Source organism: Leuresthes tenuis, unplaced genomic scaffold (assembly GCF_036924035.1).
Source record: "Leuresthes tenuis unplaced genomic scaffold, fLeuTen1.0.hap1 SCAF_23, whole genome shotgun sequence".
NCBI classification, from domain to species: Eukaryota; Metazoa; Chordata; class Actinopteri; order Atheriniformes; family Atherinopsidae; genus Leuresthes; species Leuresthes tenuis.
The window spans coordinates 20,497,165-20,521,939 of NW_027325377.1; the positions used below are offsets into that span (position 1 = coordinate 20,497,165).

General features: G+C 39.6%; 1 protein-coding gene across 1 annotated transcript in view; it reads left to right on the forward strand.

Annotated features, from left to right (window-relative positions):
• Positions 1–3,079: 3,079 nt before the first annotated feature.
• cacna2d4a (calcium channel, voltage-dependent, alpha 2/delta subunit 4a) overlaps positions 3,080–24,775 on the forward strand; it is an 83,100-nt gene continuing 61,404 nt past the window's right edge. The window contains exons 1-24 of the mRNA XM_072377416.1: positions 3,080–3,842; positions 4,846–5,035; positions 9,864–9,945; positions 12,910–13,026; positions 13,125–13,184; positions 13,279–13,441; positions 13,527–13,658; positions 14,021–14,081; positions 16,373–16,523; positions 17,320–17,394; positions 19,534–19,623; positions 19,809–19,922; positions 20,057–20,135; positions 21,034–21,167; positions 22,408–22,485; positions 22,651–22,731; positions 23,217–23,291; positions 23,411–23,497; positions 23,630–23,701; positions 23,789–23,850; positions 24,109–24,176; positions 24,261–24,306; positions 24,430–24,527; positions 24,678–24,771. Of these exons, the coding sequence (XP_072233517.1) occupies positions 4,860–5,035; positions 9,864–9,945; positions 12,910–13,026; positions 13,125–13,184; positions 13,279–13,441; positions 13,527–13,658; positions 14,021–14,081; positions 16,373–16,523; positions 17,320–17,394; positions 19,534–19,623; positions 19,809–19,922; positions 20,057–20,135; positions 21,034–21,167; positions 22,408–22,485; positions 22,651–22,731; positions 23,217–23,291; positions 23,411–23,497; positions 23,630–23,701; positions 23,789–23,850; positions 24,109–24,176; positions 24,261–24,306; positions 24,430–24,527; positions 24,678–24,771 (2,195 nt within the window). The 5' untranslated portion in view covers positions 3,080–3,842; positions 4,846–4,859. The remainder of the gene's footprint in view (positions 3,843–4,845; positions 5,036–9,863; positions 9,946–12,909; positions 13,027–13,124; positions 13,185–13,278; positions 13,442–13,526; positions 13,659–14,020; positions 14,082–16,372; positions 16,524–17,319; positions 17,395–19,533; positions 19,624–19,808; positions 19,923–20,056; positions 20,136–21,033; positions 21,168–22,407; positions 22,486–22,650; positions 22,732–23,216; positions 23,292–23,410; positions 23,498–23,629; positions 23,702–23,788; positions 23,851–24,108; positions 24,177–24,260; positions 24,307–24,429; positions 24,528–24,677; positions 24,772–24,775) is intronic.

Here is a 24,775-nt window from a genome sequence, read left to right on the forward strand (position 1 = left end):
AAAACCACCACTGTTGTTGCTGACTGTCTTCAAATGAGTGATGTCATGATTATTATTTTTCAGGCTAAAGTGCTGTCGTTGTTGCTTTAATGCCACTTTAATGCCACTTTATCGCTTCTGTTGCTGCCATCAATAAGGACACATAATGTCCACAGGAATTAATCGGCACTCTTTACGAACCCAGCAGAACTAAATGCCTCGGACAATTAATTCTTAATGCATTGTTTGCTTTTCCTGCATGAAATTGCTTTCTTTGTTTTTCACGGTCAGCACACAGTACAAGTAAATATGAGAGGTTTGTTGACATAAAAGTGTTTATTTGACTAGTTGTGTGACCTGCAATGATATCACAGGACTTTGTACTCAGTTAATTTCCTTGATGACTGTTTAAAGAGCCCAAGATCGATAGCTCACACATCGGGAAAGTTTGAAGCTAAGGTTTCAGCCGTATTTTGTCAACGAGATGGTTTGTCGTCGCTCAGCTTAATTAGAGCAACGTCGCGCAGCACTGCAAGTCAAATGTGCTGTTCTGTTTCTGAGGCACGCCAAACAAGCTGCTGGGAAGCTGTCTCCTGTGTAAGAGAAGTCCTCTCTTTGGTGTGGACCATGTAAGCCCCCCATGAAGGACAGAAAAAGAAAACGGGGCTCTGAAAGTGCAACAACTTTGTTTTCTGTGCATGTCCAGTTCAGGCCTTCTGTGCCTCCCCCTCCCATATTATCCAACATTGATCTTTTTACAGTAAACTTGAGTTATATTTCTACTAATTTCCAGCTTCATCATTTTCATCATTTGTGTTGGCAGCTGTCTTTACGTCAAAAAATCCTTATATTACTCCATTTATACTAATAATCAGGGCTCTTAATGGGCACTTAAAGCAGCTCCGAACCCAAACACACAGGAAACACGTGACAGGCGATCCAGTCCTTTGCTTTGTTACTTTTTCAACACATTGGGGGAACTGGGCAGCCTCTCTTTCTCTCCCTTCCTTCCTACTTCCTCTCCTCAACCAGCACCACGGTATCACACTGTGATTAACATTAACAGTGGCAACACCCGGAGCGAGTTCAAAACCAGAGCAGATTAATTCTTCGACACAAAAACGATGGGAAACATTAAGTTTACAGAGCTCCTGTGCCAGCGCTAAAGCTCGTGCCTAATATTGCAAAGCCCTTCGAAATCTTTTGTTTTTGGGACCTACACACACGCAAGCATTCTTTGCTCTGAGACTAGGAGGTTCCAGATCATTGGTTTAGCTGATGGAGCTAAAAGTAAAGGCTGCCTATTAGCTCAGGCTTACAGTAATCAATGACCTCTGTTTTGTGTGTTTGTGCGTGTGTGTGTGCCCATGACCAAAGAGGCGGGCTCCAGCCCACATTTGCTACTACTGTATTCTCGGATGGAAGATGACGTGCAGTCGTCCACATGAACCGGTTTTATATATCCATCCCAGCCTTTAAGAAATGAGTTTAACCTTCGGATCGGTATCAGACAGCGGAGCTGCCCATGTCAAACAGAAGTTGGAAATATAATTAAGCTCTGCAGGGACACACAGGTGAGTAATACTGCACACTCATTTCCCCTGTAAATTTTTTGTTAAGCTAGTTGGTGTTGGTCACTATTTTCTTGAAAAATACTTGAAAACAGAAAAGCATCACCTAACTCACATAAATAAGATTAAGTGGCAACTTGTACCTCTGATCTTTTACTAGGATCATATTCAAAGCTGCATGCACTTAAAAGCCTTGCATGTTGAATTACTCATTGACCATACTTGGTTCAGTTTGTCTGAAGGATTAGAAATCTTTTTATATGTAATGACAGCATTCCAACAGAAGTCTCTTATTAAATTAAGCAAAAGTTTTACCACGTTGGTGAAAGAGGGGCTAAGACCTTACCCATGTCTCTCGTGATAAGGGTCAGTAGGTGAGCTCCACCGTTAGTGTGTCAACATGGATTTATATTAGTTGTTTTCTTGTCTGTTTGTGTCCATCTGTGTGTGACTGCATGTCACTGTGTCATAAAACTGATCCTTCTGTGCATTCACTGCAGCGTTATCGCTCTATATGGATTGCCAGATTGTTTCGGTGCGTTTTCATTTCCGTAACAGCATGAGCAGATGTTTTACTCTGCATGTGTATGTGTGCTTGCATAACCCACAGACATAGCAACTTGCATTTCAACCTTTTAGCTGTATTCATCTCCCAGTGTACTGTTGTGTGTGGTGTACAGTGTGTCTGACTGTGTTTACCCTGGTATTTAGTCTAATATGGCTTTACTTTATGTGGCCATGAGGGATCAAATCGCATCAAAACTTTAAGAAAACACGACAGAGAAAACAAAACCAAAAAATAAATCATAGCCAGCATATATCACAATCGGAACATGTGAACACTACAACTGTCCAGCTGTGAGAAAGCATACGCCTGAATGCGCAGGTGTGTGCAAAATTCCGTGTCATTTGACCTGATAAATGAAATGAAATGAAACCCAACATTAAAAAGGCTGCTGTCTGTGTTGGTAAGTGAGGCCAGCGAGTCCTGGACGTTATCAGAGTGAACACATGCACACATGTCTTCTAAACAGTTATTCTTTACTACAATATTGCTTAATTATCTGTCAAATCTGACAAAGCCAGATCAAAAGTAAAATAAAAATAAAACTGGATCACAAGATGAGGTGAGACAGCAGATGACCTCAATCGGCAGCACAGAAGAGGATTGAAAAATAAAAACTAAGCAGTTTTTTAGATCACAGCAAAAACCTGCACGCAGCGCTCTGCATATACGGATGTGTGTGTGTGTGTGTGTGTGTCACTGAGAGTCCACTAGGTGTCTCAGTATGTTTGTAGTCAACCAAACCATAACTCACTACAAATGCGACAGCCATCCCACAAGACTCTCTCATTCTTGCTCTTTTTTCTCTTTCCTTTTCTTTTACAAACATGGTGCCGTTCCATCAACACCACTGTCACTTATTCTTCCATTTTTGTTTATCGTAAAAAAAAGCAACAGTGAAAAATTGGGCAGATGGAAGTGTATTTGAGAGAAGAATGGCGAAATAACAGGTGAAAATCTGATGAGAGAGATTAACAGACAACAAAAATGGGTGCAGAAACACAACTAGAAAGAAAAGCAAGGAGTGAAAGACAGTGGGTCAAAGAGCGATTGAGAGAAGATAAAGGCAAGGGAGAGAGGCTGTGTAAATGTGTGTGGAGTACGAGAGGGAGATGGAGGGAGGAGGGGTTTAATCCCGCCTGGATTATGGTATAAACTGGTGCTGGAGAGGAAGAAGAGATAGTCTGGAGAGAAAGGAAGTCCCACTATCCGTCGACCCCTCCTTACATCAGTCCGTCCATCTTACTCTGCATATTCATCTCCTTGTGCTGTGGGATTCTGCCTTTGAACCCGTGAAGACGTGAGGTCAGCCGAAGGACCAGAGGAAAAACCTGAAAGAAGACATTCAATGAGTTTTAAGGTCTGCGAACATGTCTGAGAATTTGTGTGAGGACTGAAGTTTGTCAGGACGTCCGAGTCCACTTTTCTTCCTGGTTCCAAGAGAGGAGGCATGGAAGGCAGAGGTGGATGATGGGAGCACTAGAAATCAGGTTAAGAGTCTTGGAGAGGGAGGCGTAGGAGGATGGCGAGACTCCGCTGTGGCCTCTTGAGCACTGAAGTGACCTTTGACACTGGAGACAAAAGCTTTCTTGACTCTTTTGTTTGCCGGGGTAACCAGCTCAGCTGACATCAAGTCACTCGCTCTGATATTTTTGCTCTGCATTTGTTGAATTTGAACATTTGTACCAGTCCGACATGCCACTTTAAAGCTTCGACAACATGATAATGTGAGTACTGTCCTGTGCTGTTCTGTTGGGAATTATAAAGCACTTAAATAATCCTGCATCTTTTAGTATAGCATCCCGCATTTTTGTGCATCGTATTGTTTTACTCTTTGCTCCGCGATGAAGAAATCTCTTAAGTACTTCCACTGAAAGACTGTATCTACTCAGTATCATTCTTGAAATCCAATTACAATCTTGATTTAGTGACCTGTTTTCCGCTGACATCTGTTGTTACTTGCTTCTCTGCAGCTTTCAGGATCTTTTGTTATCCCCCAGCTGCGTTTAGACAGTCACAGATTCTCCTTATCTCACGATAGGCCCTTGAAGAGTTTAGCTGATTCAGGGATAAGAACACTATGGATTTGACTTTTTTGCAACATTTACTGCTCCAGGCAAGTTGCCACAATGTCTTGTTCTTTTTCTCATGAGGTTTTGGTAAGTTCAGTATTTGCAGGTGTGTTAGCTTTACCTAGTAGTCAATACTGACGACATATGCTCTAAAAACTCTGGACCAATCAGAAGACAGTCAAAGTTAGTTGCTCGCTGGTGAACATACAGAAGCGTTTTACAGCTAAAGGGCCTGATGTTTCCTTTTGTTGGTAATAGAGAAGTAAAATAGAAAAATTCTAATGTCTCTGTCTATCTGTTGTTTGGGTAAGTAGAAATTTTCAGCAAAGTTTAGCTACTGCAAGGAAGCCAGTATGCAAAAAATAGAACTGTTTTTCCACATTTAAATTGAACGAATAAGGTAAAAAGATTGTTTGCAAGTGAGAGCTGCCATGAATAATCTTGTGACCATTGTCATGAGTAAAAACGGTTCCTGGCTTGTGCCTCTGGACCCATCGGTTGCTATTCTGTCGTGACATTTCTCTCGTGCTGACGTGTTTCTACACCGCGTTGCTTACACTTGTTACAGTTTCTAAATTTCCCCATTCTGTCAACTTGCTCTGCGACCTGACAACTTCTAAGTTTCACTTCAAGTTATCCTAATTTTAACATTTTGCAGCAATTGATGGGCTGATGCAGATCGCAGCAGCTGCAGGGATGAGCCGCTGGGGTGCGGGAATCGTTGGGAATGCCATTAAATCAGAAAGAAGTGGGCCACACAGAAGGAGGCAGATGATGCTGATGTGGATTATCCTCTCCAGCTCGCTGTGCCTGATGGTCGATGCCCAGATGAAGATTTCACCAGAAATGTGAGTACAGCTGCAGTGGAAAACCTTGACTTTTCAGAACAGATAGTGAAAGATCAGGATCTAATGTCACTGTAAAGGTGTATGTAGCATTGATAGAAAATAATCCTCTTTTTCCTGGGAGCCACAAGACTTGTCTAAACTTTTTAAAAGTTCACATGAACCTTGATTTGTTCATGCTTTGACTTTAACCGCTAAAATCCATTGTATCTTATTAGCTTTTACCTCCCTTCACATGACCATGTTCTCCCATTGAGACCCATTGTGCTGCCATGTGGCAGCAAATAAAGACACACGATAACCACAGACCTATTGCTTCATCACAATTACAGTCTTATTTGGTCATTTATATTCGTGCACCCCTGTAACTTTACAAGCTGTTTCATCCTTCTTTAAGCCATACATCAGATGGTTGACTCAATATGAGTGAATGTTCTTTCTACTTTGGCTGATTACTCAAGATACATATGGGCCATCTGGTCACCTGTGGGGTCCAGACGGCTGCCAAACTCTCATTTCTGCTGCTACGGACGAACACAGATAGGTAGCTGACATGTGACATAGAAACACTTTAAATATATATTTTTTTAAAGACTATCATAATAAATCAACTGGGAATTTGAATTACAGTACTGGTCAGTGAGCCTTTTAACAACCTTTGTACTTAGAAAGTGAGAAAATGAATCTAAGCAATTCATAGCAATGAATTTAAGAATTTGTCAGTGTGTTGCTTTGTACAGACTGTCACGGTTCCCAGACAATGAGGTCTACTGATTTGAGTGATTTCTCCTCTGCAAGGTTAATATGTGTTGTCCCACATTGAAGCTGAAATGAAATTGGGAGCAGATATTCTTGTTTCCCTTCTGTTTTGTGACAGAAAGTCTGCACTTTTGGACACTGAAACAATAACCCCCAAATTGAAAAAAATACATTGACAGCATATGAAATTGAGAATTTTCTTTTAATATCTCTGATGTCGGTAATATCGTTCCAAAAAATGGGGGCAGCCAAACAACAAAAAAAGATAATAGATCTACTGTCTAAAGGTCAGTGACGTTACTGGTTATGAAGAAGAAAAGATTCACTTTGTGGATCACAACGTTGGTTTGTCATTCAACTGTTCAATAATGACATTAATTTAATAATTTGGGGATTTTGTCATCTGTGACGCATGATCTCATTAAAAGATTCAGACAATTCTGGCAAGTTGCTTTTCCGATGGGACAAGGCCGAAAACCAGTAACGGAATGACCTTGGTCTTCTAGCCCTCAGACAGCGCTGCATGTAAAACAGACTCGACTCTGCAGCGGATACCACTGTCAGGGCTTCAGAAACACTTCCGAAAACAGCTGCTGGTGAAGTGCAGGTTAGAATTACATATGTAAATTTACATGTAAACAAGATGCACAAATGCTGTTGCCTCCTCCTTTGGAGGAAAGTCTTGTTTTAGCCACATTCTTCACATATAACAGTTCAATCAACACTAGTTTTGCCTCGACAATATGCAAATAAAAGAATGGCTTTCAGAGGAGGGTCGATAACTCATGCTGTATTGGCGCTGTAGTGTTTCCGTCTAAGATAAGTGGTCAGTTTTTCTGATATTGACTTGTTTTGGGAATGAGAAGCTGTGTTTGTTCACACTCCAAGAGCCAGAGGAAGCTTGAACGCTTGAACGACTTCCGAATGTCCTGCTGCCAAAAAACACCAACATATCAATACAATACTGTCAACAATAGTCTATTAACACGTGTCAGCGTGTGTGTGTTATCGAGTGAGAGAGAGACAGAGAATTAATGTGACATAGATGTACAGAATAGATTAGTCAGCCCAACCTGAGTGCACATTTTAGGTTCACAAACTTTCAAGCAGCACTGTACATATGTAAGTGTGCGTGTGTGTGTGCTGTCAGTTGGCTGGTGTGACTGACACACCAAAGTTAAGCAGGCCAACGCGGATCACTGAGCACATGCATTACTCTGCCTGTGGAAGATTTTGCAGTAAGGCCACTGTGGCCCTGGAAGTTAACAATGGCATGACTGGAACATTTCAATCAGGAAGGTCAAGTCTTTAGTCTCTGTGACAACGTCATATGCTGCCATGAGAAAAACGGATCAGCGATAATCCACACTTGGCACAGTGGTGTGGAGGTTAGCTCTGTCACCTTATAGCAAGATGGTTCCCAGTCCACATCTCAGCTGGTTTATCTCTGTGTTGAATTTGTCTGTACTTACTTAGCCCAACTGGGTTTTCCCTACGTACTCAAGCTTCCTCCCTGTCATGCCAAATGCTTTGAGCATTTACTGTAGCCAAAGCGATGGCACCTTTTTAAATTTTTTTTTGGACTACTTATTTCCATCATCTCCATATTATTTTCAATTGAATGTTTACAGAGAGGGACAAATCTGATTAAGGACTGGAACCCGCACTCATCCATGAAGTACTCACATGTCAATCAAAAGAGGGCTTGTTCTAATGTAAACCCTGCTTGTCATTTGTTTCACAGTAAATTCATCAATTTAAAATCCTGCTGTGATAAACGTGAAAACAGAGAGAGTCATTAGAACAATATTTCTGAGGTAACAATTCAAATACGAAATAGGGTAATTTCTGATGCACTTCTATGCATATGGAGTGAAAGGAGTTTGCTTCCTGCTGGCAGTTTTTACGCTTTGGTTTAATTTTTTCAGACCTCTAGGGCTTACATCCAAAATATGTCACAGCCACAGCTCATATTAGGGTTTGGATTGCAAATATATCCTCAGGTATCCCATATAACATATAACATTATGTAGCTTTCTTAACAAGTACTGCAAAGGTCTCCACCAAGGCTGATTACCCACTCTTGATATGACAAGTGGAGGAGTCTCAGCCTTGGGGACTCCTACAGAACTTAAAACTAAGTCTTCTTTTAAGTCATAAACATCAACATCTAGTTGGAAGAAACACAGTTTTGCTCCCTGTGGTGTCCTTTGTTGGCCGATTGCTGCAAAATAGTCCAGTAGAATGTTCTGTTTTGATCACGATAAGATATTCCTTCCTGTTTGGCAGCTTCAGCACAATTTTTGACTGGTGATGACGGATGAATGCTCTTAAAAAACGTGGTCTGTGAAATATTACCTAAACATTTACATCAAAACTGGTATGTTACGAAGTGTTTTGAACTCAGCGCCGTCATAGCAGCAAGGAATTGCCATTTTAGACTACTATTAACCACATTTATCACCTGTATCACCTCAACATTTCTAAACCAAGAGGCCAGTGTCACCTCCATACATAGTGACACTTTGTGAGGAGCAGGCTTTGGAATGGGAAAAAGGGAACAAACTATGGGCTCGTGCCATTTTCGATCCTTGGTATGCTATACACATATTTGACTTATGTGTATCAACTTTGAAAATTCCACATATTCTTTTAAATGACGTGCATGAGAGCACTTATGACTCTGACCCATTGGCAATATCACAGTGCTCTAGGTGTGGACACCAGAATTTAATGGGTGTCTTTTTTGCCTCATGCCATATCTCCACACCAGCACTCAAGTAAATCAGCTTTGCAGTTTTTGTGTAATCTTTCTAAGAAACTGACAAGAAAATTGTCCACTCATCTTATTTTAATGGTCTCCTCAACTTGTTTTGTTAACTCCATCATTGTGCTGAAAGTCATCATTCCTCCACCAGCGTGGTTGACAGTTGTTATGAGGTTTTGGTGCTGATATGCTGTTTTTGGTTTTCTCCAAATGGGACACTGCATTTTGGTTAAGTATCTCTACCTTGGTTTCATCTGACCGATGGATATTTTTTCCAGAAGTCTTGTGGTTTGTTGAGATGCAACTTTCTAAACCTAAGCTGTGCTGCCATGCTCTTTGTAGAGAGAAGAAGAAGTTTTCTAACGGCAGCCTTTCTATACAAGCAATGAGGGTGGACATAGATTTTTTTTTCATAGTTGAAAGAGGCTTTAGTTTGTTTTTCACATGACTGTCTGTGGTTATTTGTGGTCATTTTATTGAATGACTTAGATAAAAGAAAATGATAGATAATGTCTTAAAACACTGTACAGTGATTGGCCAAGGGTCTTCATGACATTAAGCAAGTTCACTGTCAAAGCCAAGATCTCTGTCATTAAATTTATACCATCAGCACTCACATTTTGAAAAGAGAGCACCATTATTTTGCAATGAATATATCAACAAGTCTACAAATGATCAGTTTATCCTGCCCAGAGATCTGAGGCTGGCAGGCTGGCTGCTGCATCCTTGCCTGCTGTCTAACAGTAAGCTGACTCCCCATAGGTTGAGCCATCTGTCACATCCTGTACCCTATTATCTTACCTCAACTGTATTCACATGGAGGATTTGTAGAATTACTGCATGTTTCTGAGCAGAGTAACCCTTTGACCTGGCAGACAGTCTGCTTCCACTGTCACCTTCAAAGTAATCTGTTTTAATCTGTTATTGGTGAATGCAGACGGACCTCTTATCATGATTGACTGTGTACATTCACAGTCGCTTTCGATACACAGTCATGCATATTTTTCATTTGTGGTGAAAATCTTGAGGTCAGAGCATGATTTGTTGACTTTTGATAAAAAATTCAGCAGCTCTTAATTGTAAGTAATGGGAGTTTGGTACTTTACTGTGTTTCATATGTCAGTGAAAAATGTTTATTTAGTTTGAGGTTAGAAAGTAGAACAAAGAAACCATGCTAGATACTGAAAGGTAGCACCAAAACTATACCATTTCTTAAGGGTGGTTGTCCTGTAGCCTATTGCCATTTCTTTCATACAACATCAATAGATTTGGGTGAGTCACTAATGAGGTTTTCTCTTTTTCCAGTGTGCAGCAGTGGGCCATATCCTTTGGAAAAGAGTTAGCTTCTGTGTCCACCAGATACTCTGGAGCTAAACTTCTACAGAAGGTAAGACACCAAACACATTCATGTTGTAAAAAAAAAAACATACACTTACACACAGATGTTGTTAGAAAGATTGAGGTTTCTTTATTTGTCATTGTAGGTGAGTACAACAAAACAGAGGAAGTAGGGGGAAGAAGGAAGGAAGGAAGGCAGGCAGGCAGGCACAGGGATGCACATTTGAGCAAAACAGATGCATGCCCACATACATTTCCACACTAATTCATATTCCTTCCAGGGATTCAGACTTCCAGAAGTTCTATTTCAGACAGAATGTGCAAAATAAGAGTGGATGATGGTTGGGATGGGGACTGATATGCTTTAGAAATGAGAAGTAACATTAATATTATACTACATATAAACACAGAGGTGGAGAAGAGGATAGTCAGGGTTCTGCTCCCAGTCTCCATCCTCCACGCACTATTTTGCTTGCTGTGTAAGTTTTTAAAATCACCAACTTCACCAGTGTACAACCTGGCTGCTGGCAATCGCATGCGGACAGACACATCTACCTTACAATCCCAGTTGGATTTAGAACATATGACTCTGTAATGTCAAACTGAAATGCTCTGAATCTGGATTTTTTTCCCCTCCTCCGCTTTGTTCCATTAACCAATAGCAGTACTGCTGACTGGCATACATTTTCTGTACAACATCTGTACGAAGCCCAGAGCCCAATCTGGTGATACACTTAACCCAAATACCATTCAGATATGTCTTTTAGTAATTAGTACGTGCAATCTTCCTCTGCATGCCACCCTGTGGAATCCCTAGCAGGCCCATTCACCATCTGCCACACTCAATCTGGGTCTTCACAGGCACATATCACATTGTTCTGTTGTACTACAGAATATTAACTAAACTGGCTTTACAAAGGTCTGACTGCTATGAGATTTGCAAGATATAAGGAAGAAATATACTTTATATATACATTAATTTAGGTTGTTTTAGTTTCACGAACAGCACAGTAAACAGCATCCAGCGCATGTTTAATCCTTGTGACAGAAAGCCATTAATCACCCACCTCTGTCGAATCAATGGTTTTCTAGTTATCTATGGAACATTTTATGACTCCGTAGTCTTGTCTGAGCAGTCCGGGTACGATATTTAGTGTTTGATTTCCTGTTTGAAGATCATAAAAAAATATATTACTGCTTTGCTTTTGCTGCAAATGGGGCTTTATTGTTATTTGCTGTAGGCTACAAAGAGCTCTTTATAATCCTGTCCCTCATTTATATCTGTTGACTCCTGTGTGAGCCTGACTTAGCTTAAAAGCCCTGGAGGAGAAAAATGAAAAACATCATCTGTGAAAGTGATCATGTGAAATCTGTGATCAGTTATTTTTGACAGATTTGCTTGAATTATTTTTCACTATCAGACAGGCCTAGAAAAATGCAGTTAAATATATATATATATATATATATATATATATACTACTGCAGTTGCCGTTTTCTGGTTCTTCTTCATAAAGCTGTCATCCATGAAGAGCAGGGAATAAATCCGAACTTTTTTCTGACTGTGATGCTGGGCAGGAAGGAGAACAAACTGCATCCACTGATGCAAGATTGCTGGGCTTCAGGGAAGTTAAAAAAGGGTCAACTTGACCTCACAACCAAAAACAGATTTTCTTGAAGCTATCTCTGAAGTAATAACAGAGTACAAGTGGATAACTTCTTCCTCCCGCCTTATAACTTCCCTTTTTAAAATGCTTGTGGGGGATAAGGTGCACTTTAGCTCCCACGGGAACACACTGCCAAGAAGATTCCACTAATACTGTCTTTCTTTCATTGTGATATTTTAGTAAAAAAGGTTGTGGGAAAAATGGGCTCCTTCTGCATAAAAACACTAAAACATGCATTGTTTGTTTTGTTTTTTCTAGCCTCGGGTGATGTTTAAGGTGACACATTGTTTTAATGCTGCTGATAAGCCAGAAAACATGGAAAAGCACTCGCTGAGACCCCAGGTCATTTTAGGTCACTTAAACCCTGTTCAAGTCACAGTTATAACATGAATTTTAACCTTTTACTTGAGGGTATTCACATTGAAATTCACATAATGCGTATAATGAATCATCAGCTGTTCCAAGCCTTCTGTGTTTTTTTTTCAAATCAGTCATGTTCAGGTTTTATTTCACATGTCCAAAAAGTGCTATTCCAGAACTGTTCTGGCTTTTTAAATGTTACAGCTAAGCTGGTCTTTCTCTTCCTTCCTTTGCCTTATGACTTGATTGTTCCTTTGTAGTGAAGAGTTCTCTTTTATTATTATAGTTTTATCTTCATGGTAGACACAACTCCAGATGTTTGTGGGTTTTTTTCACTTAACTGACAAAGGAATAATGAAAGAATAGCCCCACCTATCCATGTAATTCCTAAACATTTTAAGCACTTAAAGCCAATATTAATTTTAGGTGCAACTTACATGTTATGTTTGCATGTTTTAGATGACTCAAAATCAGGACATAATCATGTAAAAACCGAAACACACAAGATTTTTTTTAAACAAAACAGATAGTCAGTCCACAAGGCAAGTTTACAGATGGCTAAGAGGCTAAACACAGGATCCTAAAACTGGGCGAGTGTCAAAACCCAAGAACAAGCTTTAAGTCATACACATATTATGGTTAACGTGAAGTATCAGTGTTGGAAAGTCAGTCATAAAGAACATAGACAATCTGCCAGAGAACAACAGAAAGCTGGGAGTATATACAGAGTGAGAGATGACTGATTACTACCAGGTGTGGGTGGCAGGAACAGAACAGTGGGTTCATCAGCTAAACACTACATAGGTGTGAGGTAAACACTGGGTGCAAAAGCAAGAAAAATGAGTAGGCTCAAATAAAGATGAAAAAAAGGTTGAAACACGACTGAAATGAGACAAAAACAAATGTTTTGATATGACAAAGCCCAAACCATGACAGGTAAGTTTTAGTAAAAAGCGGCAAATGAAAGAAAATTCGTCTCTGTTTCAAAGAAATTCAAAGACATTGAGGGTGTGGTGAAGATGGAGGAGGTGGATGGTGAAGAGCTGGTGAAGAAGTTTGCTGAGGAAATGGAAGAAATGCTTGGGAGGAAGATGAAATCTGTGAAGGTAATACTGGCACATTCTGGAGGAGCAAACACCAGTTCGCTGCATGGACTTTGATGCCGGTGGAAGCAACAACCAATTCTTTGTGTGTTTTATCACAGAGGTTAGCAGAAGTAGCAGAGGACGCTGATCTTCACCACGAGTACAATGAAACACTTGAGGTTTGTGCTTTTTGCCTGCATTGCACAGCTCTATGCTAGATATTCTTCTTTTGTGGTATTCGGTGATATTCTGTTCTTTCATTTTCCTTTCTAGTTTGACTATTTTAACTCCCTGTTGATCAACACGGTGGATGAAGATGGTAATCCAATACCACTCGGCGGAGAATTCGCCTTGGAGAAAAATGAACATTTCAATAAACTACCAGTCAACACACAGCAGAGTAACATACAAGTTCCTACAAATGTCTACAATCAAGGTAACAAATAAAATGCCTGAATATAGGCCCACATGATGTACTTCCACGAGAGTATCTATTCTCTTCCTTTTTTCTGTTTTTGCAGATCCAGATATTCTGAATGGAGTCTACATGTCTGAGGCTCTGAATGATATTTTCATCGATAACTTCCAGAAAGATCCAACTCTCACCTGGCAGTACTTCGGCAGCGCCACGGGCTTCTTCAGGCTGTACCCAGGTACACTTAATCGCTTACGCTTGAAACAGTTTGTGTATGTCACACAGTTTTGCCTTATTTCAGCAGAAGGTATCTTTAACTGTACTGTACTGCAGCGGTGCAGATAAACAGTCAGCTACACAAGTCAGACAGTATACCTACACAGCAACTGACGATGCAAGAAGCTGTCTTTCCAATGTGATGATTCAGTCTGTTCAGGTTTATCCCTGTGAGTGTGCGTGCATGTAAGAGTGCAGAGTAATTAGCAGAGAGTTTTTCGACACAACTTGTTTGCTGAATTGCCACCCAACTAGCACAACCTGATTTTAGTCCAAATAGTCCACACGTCTCTTAAAATGACTTCCTTTTTTCGCCCCTAACAGGGATCCAGTGGATTCCAGATGAAAATGGCGTGGTCACCTTTGACAGCAGAAACAGAAACTGGTAAGGCTACACTCCTGCTAAAATCAGTTCTACTTTCTTATTGTTTGAATAATTGTAGCTCTCTAAAGAGTTTGCATATTTAAGACGGTGCTTCCAAGAATCCCATCATCAAGATGTTCCACACTCATAAGTAAAATGTGCCAGCTCAACTTATGAGCCTTGAATCCAGCTATGCTCCCCTTACATTGCATGTCACAAAGCGCCACTGAGTTGCTATGGATGAAGACATTCTTTTTCAGCTTATCTCATTGTTTTTCAAGTAGACACCAGTCTGCCCTAATTAGCAATCGTTTGACAAATTGATTATGTTGAATCAGCAGCAGAGCATTCAGGGACGGAAAGTCTCTGACTGCAGTTCAGCTCCTGAATCAGACTGTTTAGTTGCTTATACATGCAATTCTTGCCAGAAATCCTGTGCCACAACATGGCATTGATCAGTCTGAATTTGCAGGCATCAGTTAATGTCAATTTGGTCTAAAAACTGTCTTAACCGTTAATTGACCATTTAAAAGAAGAACAGTCAAATCAGAATAAAAGATCCACAAGTCAGTGCGGTTACATGCGGGCAATCGGATTAATGGCTAAATTACAATAAAATTGAGTTATTCAGCTCATGTAACAAGCTTCATCCAACAAGAAATCGAATCGGATCGGGTTCCTTGCGATGGAATTAAGACCCTGGGATAACTTGATCCGATTGCCCACTTAACGCGCCTGGAGACGACAGTGGATCGGATCAAGCGTTCTGCGCATGCTCAATATTTTTTTCCCGCTATCGTCACTCGGAAGTCAAAGGAGACGATATTACTGTTGTTGTTGCTGCCGTTAGAAAGAAACAAACCTTGCGATGGAGAATGTGCCGTTGGGCATCGCGTTTGTGCCATAACCAGCTCACCACAAATGTAGAGGGACGTAGCTTCATCTTGCTCTTCGTTCGCCATCTTTCTCGAATGCCTTAGTTTTGTTGGTGGTGGTGAAGTCGTCAACTGGAAGTGGCTCTATTAGCGATAGTTGAAATGGGTACAGCGCCACTTATCTGCTGTGGTATTGCATGCTTTGTGCCAGTGATTCGATACATTCACCGCCATGTAACAAAGAATAATTACCCTTGCTCAGATAAGGAGCATAACCCAACTATAGCTATAATCGAGTTAATCTCATCTTGTAGACCCACTGACTGAAAGGCCAAACCAATGTTAACGCTTTATTGGTAGAGATGCTTGAAAGGATTATGAAAAGCAGTAATAACTATCCTTCTATACCTCCATCTCCCCCACATAATTTGTCCTTCACACAGGCCACACGTACATATGTTTTTAGAGCAATAGAACTCTGAAATAGTTAAGTGGAACTGAAACAAGAGACAACTAACTCAACTTAGCATAAAACAGAATCTTTTTTCCTGAAATGGTACAATTGGGAATTTTGGAGGTCGTTCTGGTTTTATGGCATAAGTCTGGCTAATGTGCTGCTACAAGATCCCAATGGAAAATGTATTTAGTGTTCTGCACTTCACTGATGAGTGTCTCAGTTTCACAGACAATAAAACTAAGCTCGTCTTTAATGTTGCTTTAATGAGGCCATCATGCCTATTTAGCAAATTATGTTTTACGTGCAAATTAATAATTAGAAGTGTGTCCTCATCCATCAGTGACTAAAAATGGGAATGAAATTTAGGTCTGTGTAGGCTATAGTTTTATGATGACTAACATGTGTAATAGAGAAGAATGAATACAGTCATTTATTCATGCCTTTAAGCACAGACACAGTTTAAGTCTTGAAATTACAGAGATTTATTCTTCTGGCCCCCAGTCTCTATTCCTGCAGTTCAGCATAAAATCATCTCACTCACTCATATCTACCCAATTCAAAATAAGGCACGTATGCATGCTCAGCGTATTTTAACAATGTCCCTGTTGTTTATGTTGATCAGTAAATGCCTAAAAAAAAAGTCGCATGTCATTCACTGTACTATACAAGGTCTATCAAGAAGAGATTTCAGTGCCAGTAAATTAGGTGAAAGAAACTCTGGTTTGTACTGCTGTCTTGGAAAGCAGAAATCAAGGAGCCTGACAGCGTAGGACAGGAAAGCTTACGTTCACAGCTGCTGTCGGGGAAATCTCATTTATGTTAATTGGCTTAGAAAATCAGGGGACGATGATAAGGAGATGATGAGAAGCGCGAACGGAAGAAGAGAGGAACAAATAAAAGGATAAAGAATGAAGTCTGTCTGCTTTGCCTTTCCCTCTACTCCTAGTGAATAACACCATGTTCACCTTTGTCTGTTTTAGGTATATCCAAGCAGCCACTTCTCCTAAAGACCTGATCATTGTTGTGGATGTCAGTGGCAGTATGAAGGGACTCAGACTGACAATAGCCAAACATACAATTAATACTATCCTGGACACACTGGGAGAAAATGACTTTGTTAACATCATAGCCGTGAGTATACACACAATTACACAAAACGCACAGGCCAATGAACATTCTGAGACCTGATGAATGTGACTTAGACATTAACACCCTAACACAAACAGTCTGAACTGATACACATGTACAGATGTACAGAACATAGACAAACATGCTTAAATGGAACGTTTTGATCACATCACTGATATTCAGTGATATCAAAGCTTAAACACATCAATTTGTGTTAAGATTTTTCAGGCTTTTGGCTCCATAACTATAAAGCTATGTAATAAGCATGCTCTATCCTGGTATTAGCGTATGTGTAATCATATGCTTCCTGCAAATCCTCTGCCCTTAAGCTGTTTTTACAGCTACACTCCTTTCGGCACAGAGTCCATGCAGAAAAGCAAAAAAAAAAATTTTGAAATGACATATTTTGAGATGGCAAAAAGGTTCATATCACATTTTTAGGGGGAGGAACAGCGTTTAAAAAGATTATTCTAACTTTTTCTAAGAATATGGTATAAATGTCTTACTTGAACGCTGAAATGTTCAAAATAACATCCAGTATGGTAACATGTGCTGTACTTATGATATTGATTTTAATAACTTTAGATCAGATCATTACAGTTAACTACTTTGTGCTGCAGAATTAGACAATGGCTGGAGTGAATTAGCAATGTAATTAAATGTGTGATATTCTAGGTAATCGATTGCAGAGAGTAAAACTTCAATAGCAATTATTTGCAACCTCTTAATCCTATTGACACTTCATTCTGTCGATCATTTGCTAAATTGGCTCACATGCTTTGTTTTTTTTTCTCCACAGTACAGTGACTATGTTCGTTACGTGGAGCCCTGCTTCAAGGGCATTCTGGTACAAGCTGATCTTGATAACAGAGAGGTAACACGCACACAAAATGCAGACGCAAATGGGCTCACTGCTAATTAATACAATTACCCTCTGCTGACCCATTCTTGCTAATCCCGTACTCGAAAAGACTCGCGTCAGAGTTAAAACATCACAATGAGAGTGTGCTGTCACGGTCTCTGGTTATAGTCTGGCAGCAGTTGAAAGGGCTAATAATTAAATAACACCACAATTTATCCATGCAAAGACCAGGTTATAGCAGATGATTAGCTGGTGAATGGCACACTGACATTTATGTAACTGCACACAGATAGGGAATACTATTTATTGTTTAAAATCACACCACTAAATGATCTGTCATATTCAGATTAAAATGGTCAGGTGAAAGGTGGGAGAGAGGTTGAAGTTGGTAATTACCATTAAAATGTAAAAACTCATCCTCTTTTGTGTTCCAAAAATAAAAAGAATGACGTTGTTTGTTCTCTCTCGTGTTTCTGTGCTTTTAAAATCGAGTATATGCGTCTTAAAGCATACACCGATTAGTGCAGATTACTTCTTCTGTGTAAAAGCATACACTAACTGATCATTTTTAAATCGTATCTTAAATTGAATCGGCTGGATAATTTGGTAAAGGTGGTATTCTATTATTGGAATTATATGTATTGTAAATAATATGTAATGTATTGTAATAGGTATGTTGACACTATCGATTTTGATTTTATCTTTAATTATCCGTTTTAAACTCCAAGAATTTTTGTTCTTTTAGAAAGCTGCAGATGTTAGCCAAAATATTATCAATCCACATAAACTCAATATTTCCCAGTTACCATCCCATTTCCACATTGCTACTAAATTGCTGTAACTGGTCCAAAATGGTTTTGTCCTATAACTATTTATCATTACCCTTTTCACTAGGCCCATATTTACACTATTGCGTACATTTTTATCTAATATATCCCGTGTTAATACGAGGCTATCATCTAATTTTACATTATATCATCCTATAATTGCCAGTATTTAATTTAAATCACTTCCATAGTCTCAACTTTTCGTTGAAACGATTAATCAAATAGAACACTTCAAAGCATTTGCAGTAAAAATAGCTTGTTGTGTTCTGCTGCAACTGGTGTTTGAACATGTATACAAATATTTTCTTTTTATTTCTTCTCCACTTCTCTGCATCCAATCTGTCCATGAATCTATATTCTTTCTCCTCTTTTCATCTCTCAGCATCTCGCTATTTTTGATTATATCTAATTGCTTCATTGCTGCTTTCTTTTTTTCTCCTCTTCATCTGTTCTCCTGTTTTTCATTTCCCAACACCTGCTCAGTCTGCTCAATCTTAGCATGTCTGTGTGTGTGTGTGTGTGTGTCTGTTTGTTGGATGTATGCCCTACTTTCACTCTTAATGGCAGATCAGGTAAGGTCACCAACCGCCAACAATTTTAAGCACATCATGTGACCTGTAAGCGCTACATTTGATTAGTTGAATGCATAGAGGGGCAGGCTGTAAGAGAACGGGCTTACAGATGTTGGCTGGCACACTTGCATAAATTCAAGCAGCGACACAAAGTAATAAGGGCCAGTCAGTTTAGTCGGGACAAGTTTGCCCAAACTATGATAGATACCAATTTGTGTATTGTGTGTGTGTATTTCTCAGCTATTTCAGTTCACTTTGGACAGATACAGTGGAGGATAGTTCTTGACCAGGGGTGCAAATGTCACAATGTAGTGAAGAAAAAACGCTTAAGCACAAAATCTCACTCTTGGTCACTCCATAATTATTACAGAATACCTTACTGTGCAAAAACCAACAAATCGTTTAAATAAAATGATAGTTCAAAGATGTTTTGTACATTTTTAAAAATTTTTTATTAAAGTAAGACCCCCATGACCACAAAGTTAGACTCTTTCCTACACAGTGGTAGAACATACAACATAGTAGCTCATTGTGTGTGTGGGACTCTTTGTGCATGTGTTAATTAATCCTGATTACCTCCTGGCGTTGTTGTAACTTTGCTATTATTGGTTAGTGTGCCAGGGGACCAGGGATAATCCCTCCACTACATTCTCTCCATTACGCCTCCAACCCCCTCCTTTTCTGCTGACCAATTCATCTGCATTTGACCAAAAAGACGAAAGATGTTTACTCATTTTTGTGTTTCTTCTTAGCATTTCAAGCTTTTGGTGGAAGGACTTCATGTAAAAGGAGAAGGCAAAGTAAAAAATGCAATGAAGGAATCCTTCAAGATCCTTAATGAGGTGTGTCCTTCATTAGTGTACAGTAGGTCTTAACATGTCTCGCATTTCGATCGCACCAAACTGTGAAATGGGTTTCCTTGTGAGGAAATTCTATATACACAATTCACAGATCTCCATCAGTTGATTTCTTCAGTACCAATTGTCAAGACTGAATAAATTGTATTTGCCTGTGTGTGTGTGTTCAGGCTGCTGCCTTGGGGCAGGGCAGCCTGTGTAACCAGGCCATCATGCTGATCACAGACGGCGCCATGGAGGACTTCCAGGATGTTTTTGAAAAGTTTAACTGGCCAGACCGACGGGTATGACACAGAAACACAAACATGGAATAATACCAATAATGCCAATAACTTGTATTTTCATCAATGTGTTTGGAGTAATAAATGCGTGTGGATCATAACACATCATCATGAACTAAACCTGCTTGTCTCTCCAGGTTCGAGTCTTCACCTATCTAATTGGACGTGAAATGACGTTTGCAGATAATGTCAAATGGATTGCCTGCAACAACAAGGGTAAAAACCAGATGGTGTTCATTTTGGATGCTTTGAAAAGACGCAAATCTGTATTCTTCAAATGATGAAAGTTCATAATCTAATGAGAAGGTTTGAGTCATCTGAGCAATTTTATGGATGTAAGAAGCACAGCAACAAAGATTGTCTGATATTCATGATGTTCAAAGTGAGATGAGGTGTGCTATGAATTGATGCTGTCTTGAACTGGGTATCAGTTGCTGCCCTCTTGTGAATTACATGGAGTTATGCAGCCACTCGAACCAGAAAATAATCTCTTTCTGCTGCTCTATGCACGTAAAAGGTCATGACTACATAACCGATTATCAGCACAGCCACACTGTAAATTCATCCCGGGCCAAATAAATGCCATATCTGTGTGTGTCAGTGTGTGCTATGGGTAACAGGTGTACACCCTTCGGTTGTATACACAGCTGACAGTAACAAAATGCCTGTGTAAAGCAGAAATGATTATTTTGGTATTTGATCTAACCCCAGTTGATTTCTTGCAAAAGCCTTGTTTTTGTTGATAATGGCCTATCTAATAATTAAGCACTGACACTCTTTGTAAATGTTACAAAGGAAGAAACGTTGCACATTTTCCTATATTCATATCTGGCAGGGCTTCAGTACCCTGTTGTTATTGAGCAGCTTCACTGCAGGCAGCTCATTGACGTCACTGTTTCCCACTTGTAGGAATGACATAAACCCTAGCCTAAGCCAAGCTTTAAAGCATGTCAAAATATATTTGCATCAATGAGAGAGTCAGGCTGTTGTTATCATTTTTAATGAATGATATTCTGGTGTCTGATTTTTATATATATTTATTTTTATTTTTATGTTCTATATGCATTTTAAAAAATGCTTGGGTCCTACACTTTAAATCACGTGTCTCCTGCAGGCTACTACACACACGTATCCACACTGGCTGATGTTCAGGAAAATGTTATGGAATACCTCCATGTTCTCAGCCGACCAATGGTTATCAACCACGACCATGACATAATATGGACTGAGGCTTATATGGACAGTGTGGTTAGTGTACTTCTCTTATTCTTAGCATGCATGTTAGGCCACACACATTGCCTTCTTGCTTCAGTATCATCTGGAATGCCTTATCACGGTGTCCCTCATTGGTGTCCCCATGAAAACCTTAAAACAATCCATCTTTTCTTTGCCTCTCTCCACAGTTTTCAAATATTCACACCCATTCCTCCAAGTACTGCAACAGTCGTTGGTAAAGAAAAGCTGCAACCTCCATTAAAAAAAATAAAAGGAGATAGGCTGTAACATAGGCTACCTCCCATTTGCAAGTTTACTTAGCCCCAGTCAGCAGAGAGGGACATTGTTCCACGTCAAGCATTTAATCTCACACAGATTTCAGGTCAACAGTCAATTTCATTTGTTTGCATTTGGGTTTGGCAAGGATTAAATGACAAAAGTTCATGAAAATGAAAAGGACATTACAATAGCTGCTGCTTCTAGTCTTATAACAGGGTTCAGCCATTTTTACAGCTGACATCCCAATGGGTACATCCTTCTAACACATGAAAATACATCACCAGATTTATTATTGTAATGAAATGTCATCCACTTACCACTAATCTATCCCAGTATCATTAGCAGTGCTTTGGAAAAAATATCAGCTAGAACACCAGCAAAAAGTCTAAATCTCTATCTCTGTATCCAGCTACAGCTTCATATTTGCCTGCCATTTCTTCCTCCTTTATTTATTACTTTTTTCATCCATTCCATTTGTTGCATATCATTTCATTCTTGTTGTTTTTCCTCCCCTCCACCTCCACCTTCAGCTCCCCAATAAAGATGAGGTAATCATATGAAAAACTAAACTTTAGCTCTACTTTACAGATGTTAGCCGTGTGTTGTCCAATGCATTAAGTAGCTACAGTCTGTTGCTTGGCATTTAGTTCGCAAAGAAGAACCGTCATTTTTTAGTTGTCTGCTGCAGTTTCTCATTAGTCTAATGCTAAAGTTAGCACCGTCCTTAGATAGCTATATGGAGCTAGTCAAGCATAGTCGGTCGTAGTTTTTATCTTAAAATCAGATGTTTCATGTGCTGTTTTGAAACTATGATTAATTTTCATTGATTTACTTAGATATGTTAGCTTTTTTTTAGTTGCCTCCACTTCACCTCCACTCCTTTTTAGTCTGGTAAAACAGCTGCTACTCTAAGTTAAATGTATTTCTTAATGCGCCCATAGGCTACCTTTTTAACAGAGGAGTGAGAAATGAAAGTATTTTGTGTGTGTTACAGCTGTTCAACACTCAGGCACAAAGCCTGCTGCTGATGACTTCTGTAGCCATGCCTGTGTTCAGCAAGAAGGAGGAAACTGTAAGTTTAAATTTTTTATCACTGCCTGAACTTGTGTGTTTGTGTCCTAAATAGTACATGAATTGCTTTTATCCTCCAGTGATGCATGCGTAAGCACCTTTTAAAAAAAAGATGTTGGAATTTGATTTATATTATCCATTGCTTTGAACTTTTTTTTGTCACTAGTTATCACATGGGATTTTGCTGGGAGTGGTAGGAACTGATGTGGCCTTGAGAGAACTGATGAGATTAGCTCCAAGATACAAGGTAAATTACCTACGACATACAGCGATCAGCCATGACATTAAAATTACCTGTCTAATATTATGTAAATCAAAAAGAGCTTTAGCCTCTGGGGGTGTCCTGAGATATCTGCCTCTGGGATGATAGAGGATTGTCTGGGTGATGGGAGGTGGGGCCTCCATACATGGGCTTTTGCTCAGGCACATCTGTGTGTGCTTGATTGGATTGGGATCTGGAGAGTTCAGGGGCTGGGTGACAACTGTGGGCTCTTGATTGTGTTTCTCAAGCTGTTCCTGAGCTGGTTTTACAGTGTGACAGCGGCGTAGCACATTGTCCGGATTTGCTACAGGGAATGTGTGTTATGTTTGCAGTGGTTTTAAAGTTGTAGTATACTGTACTATTAAAAGACATCATGGTATACCACAAGTTCTTCCTTTCATTTTCCCATAATGAGATGGAACTATACAGATGTTGAGTTTTTCAGCTCACTGTACTTTGTGTCCCTCTAGCTGGGTATCCAAGGTTATGCCTTCCTCATCACCAATAATGGGTACATCCTGTCTCATCCTGAACTCCGACCTCTGGTAAAGATGTGTTTTTGTTGCTTATATCAAACAGTTAGCGAGTGCAGCTGAGAGTGTGTTCAGATTTTATAAGCCTGCTTCAGAGATGTGTTACAGTAACCCTTCTTTGTGCATGACAGTATAAGGAGGGGAAAAAACTGAAGCCCAAACCTAACTACAACAGTGTTGATCTGTCAGAGGTGGAATGGGAAGACACTGAGGAAAAAGTAAGCAACACACATGCATGCATTTTTGTCCTTTTCAGTTGTCTTTTTTTCTTTTTGCTGTGTCTTATGCTGCTAAGGATCCAGATTGTAAAGAAGCCCTGTACGCTGAACATATTTTGTCTGTATTTATAGCTGAGGACAGCCATGGTCAAAGGGGAAACTGGAACAATGTCTTTAGATGTGAGAAGTTCAGTTGATAAAGGAGTAAGTTCTTTTATTTTCACAATTAAAGCAGTGATTTTTGTCTCCTGTCATTTTAATAAACTCTGTCTGTCTTTCTTTCTCTTGCAGAGGAGAGTAATGTTCCTGAAGAATGATTACTTCTACACTGTCATCAATGAGACACCATTCAGGTCCGTCTGATTGCTTCTGCCAAGTTTCATTACATTCATTGAAGAAACATCTCAACTTGAATTGAATAATTAATGTAAAAAGCATTACAATTATGTGAGCAATATCTGTTTTATCTCTCTGAATGAGTATCATTGGAAATCTTTATGAGGCCTTAAACTCTCTGTATGAGCTCGATTCACTCTGTCAATAACAATAAAGATGCAGTATCATTTTTCATTGTAAATGGAATGAGAATGATGTTTTTTTCCATATTACAGTCTAGGTATAGTGTTGAGTAGAGGATATGGAGAGTATATCTTCACAGGAAACGTCTCTGTCGAGGAGGGTAAGTTTGTCTTTTTGTTATGGGTTTTATCTTCTCATACTCTTCCGTGCTCACACTTTGCTCACTTTCTCCTTTTTTCTCCAGGTCTACATGACTTATTGACTCCAGATCTGACCATTGCAAATGAGTGGTGAGTTTATCTTACAGATTATATACTGTAGATGTTTCAGAGTAACAGTTTTAGCCCCTACAAATATGTTAGTAGTGGCTGTAGTTAATCTATCTATTGATCTACATGTGTATGTGCTTATAGGACCTACTGTGAGACAGACATTGACCCTGCTCATCGCAAACTGACCCAACTGCAGGCTGTGACACAATACCTGACTGGCAAAGAACCAGATCTGGAGTGTAAGCTCAGACTGAACATCACATTGTCTATAAAATGTGGATATTACTGTTAAATTAATCATTCAAGCAAACTAGAAAAATCTCTTCAATTCATCTCAACATATTTTCTGTCCAAGATTCTATGCTCTTCCATCTGGCTTCTCTCATCAGGTGATGCCCAGTTGTTGCAGCAAACTCTGTTTGACGCTGTGGTTACGGCGCCGATGGAAGCTTACTGGACCGCCCTTATGCTCAACACATCTGGGTGA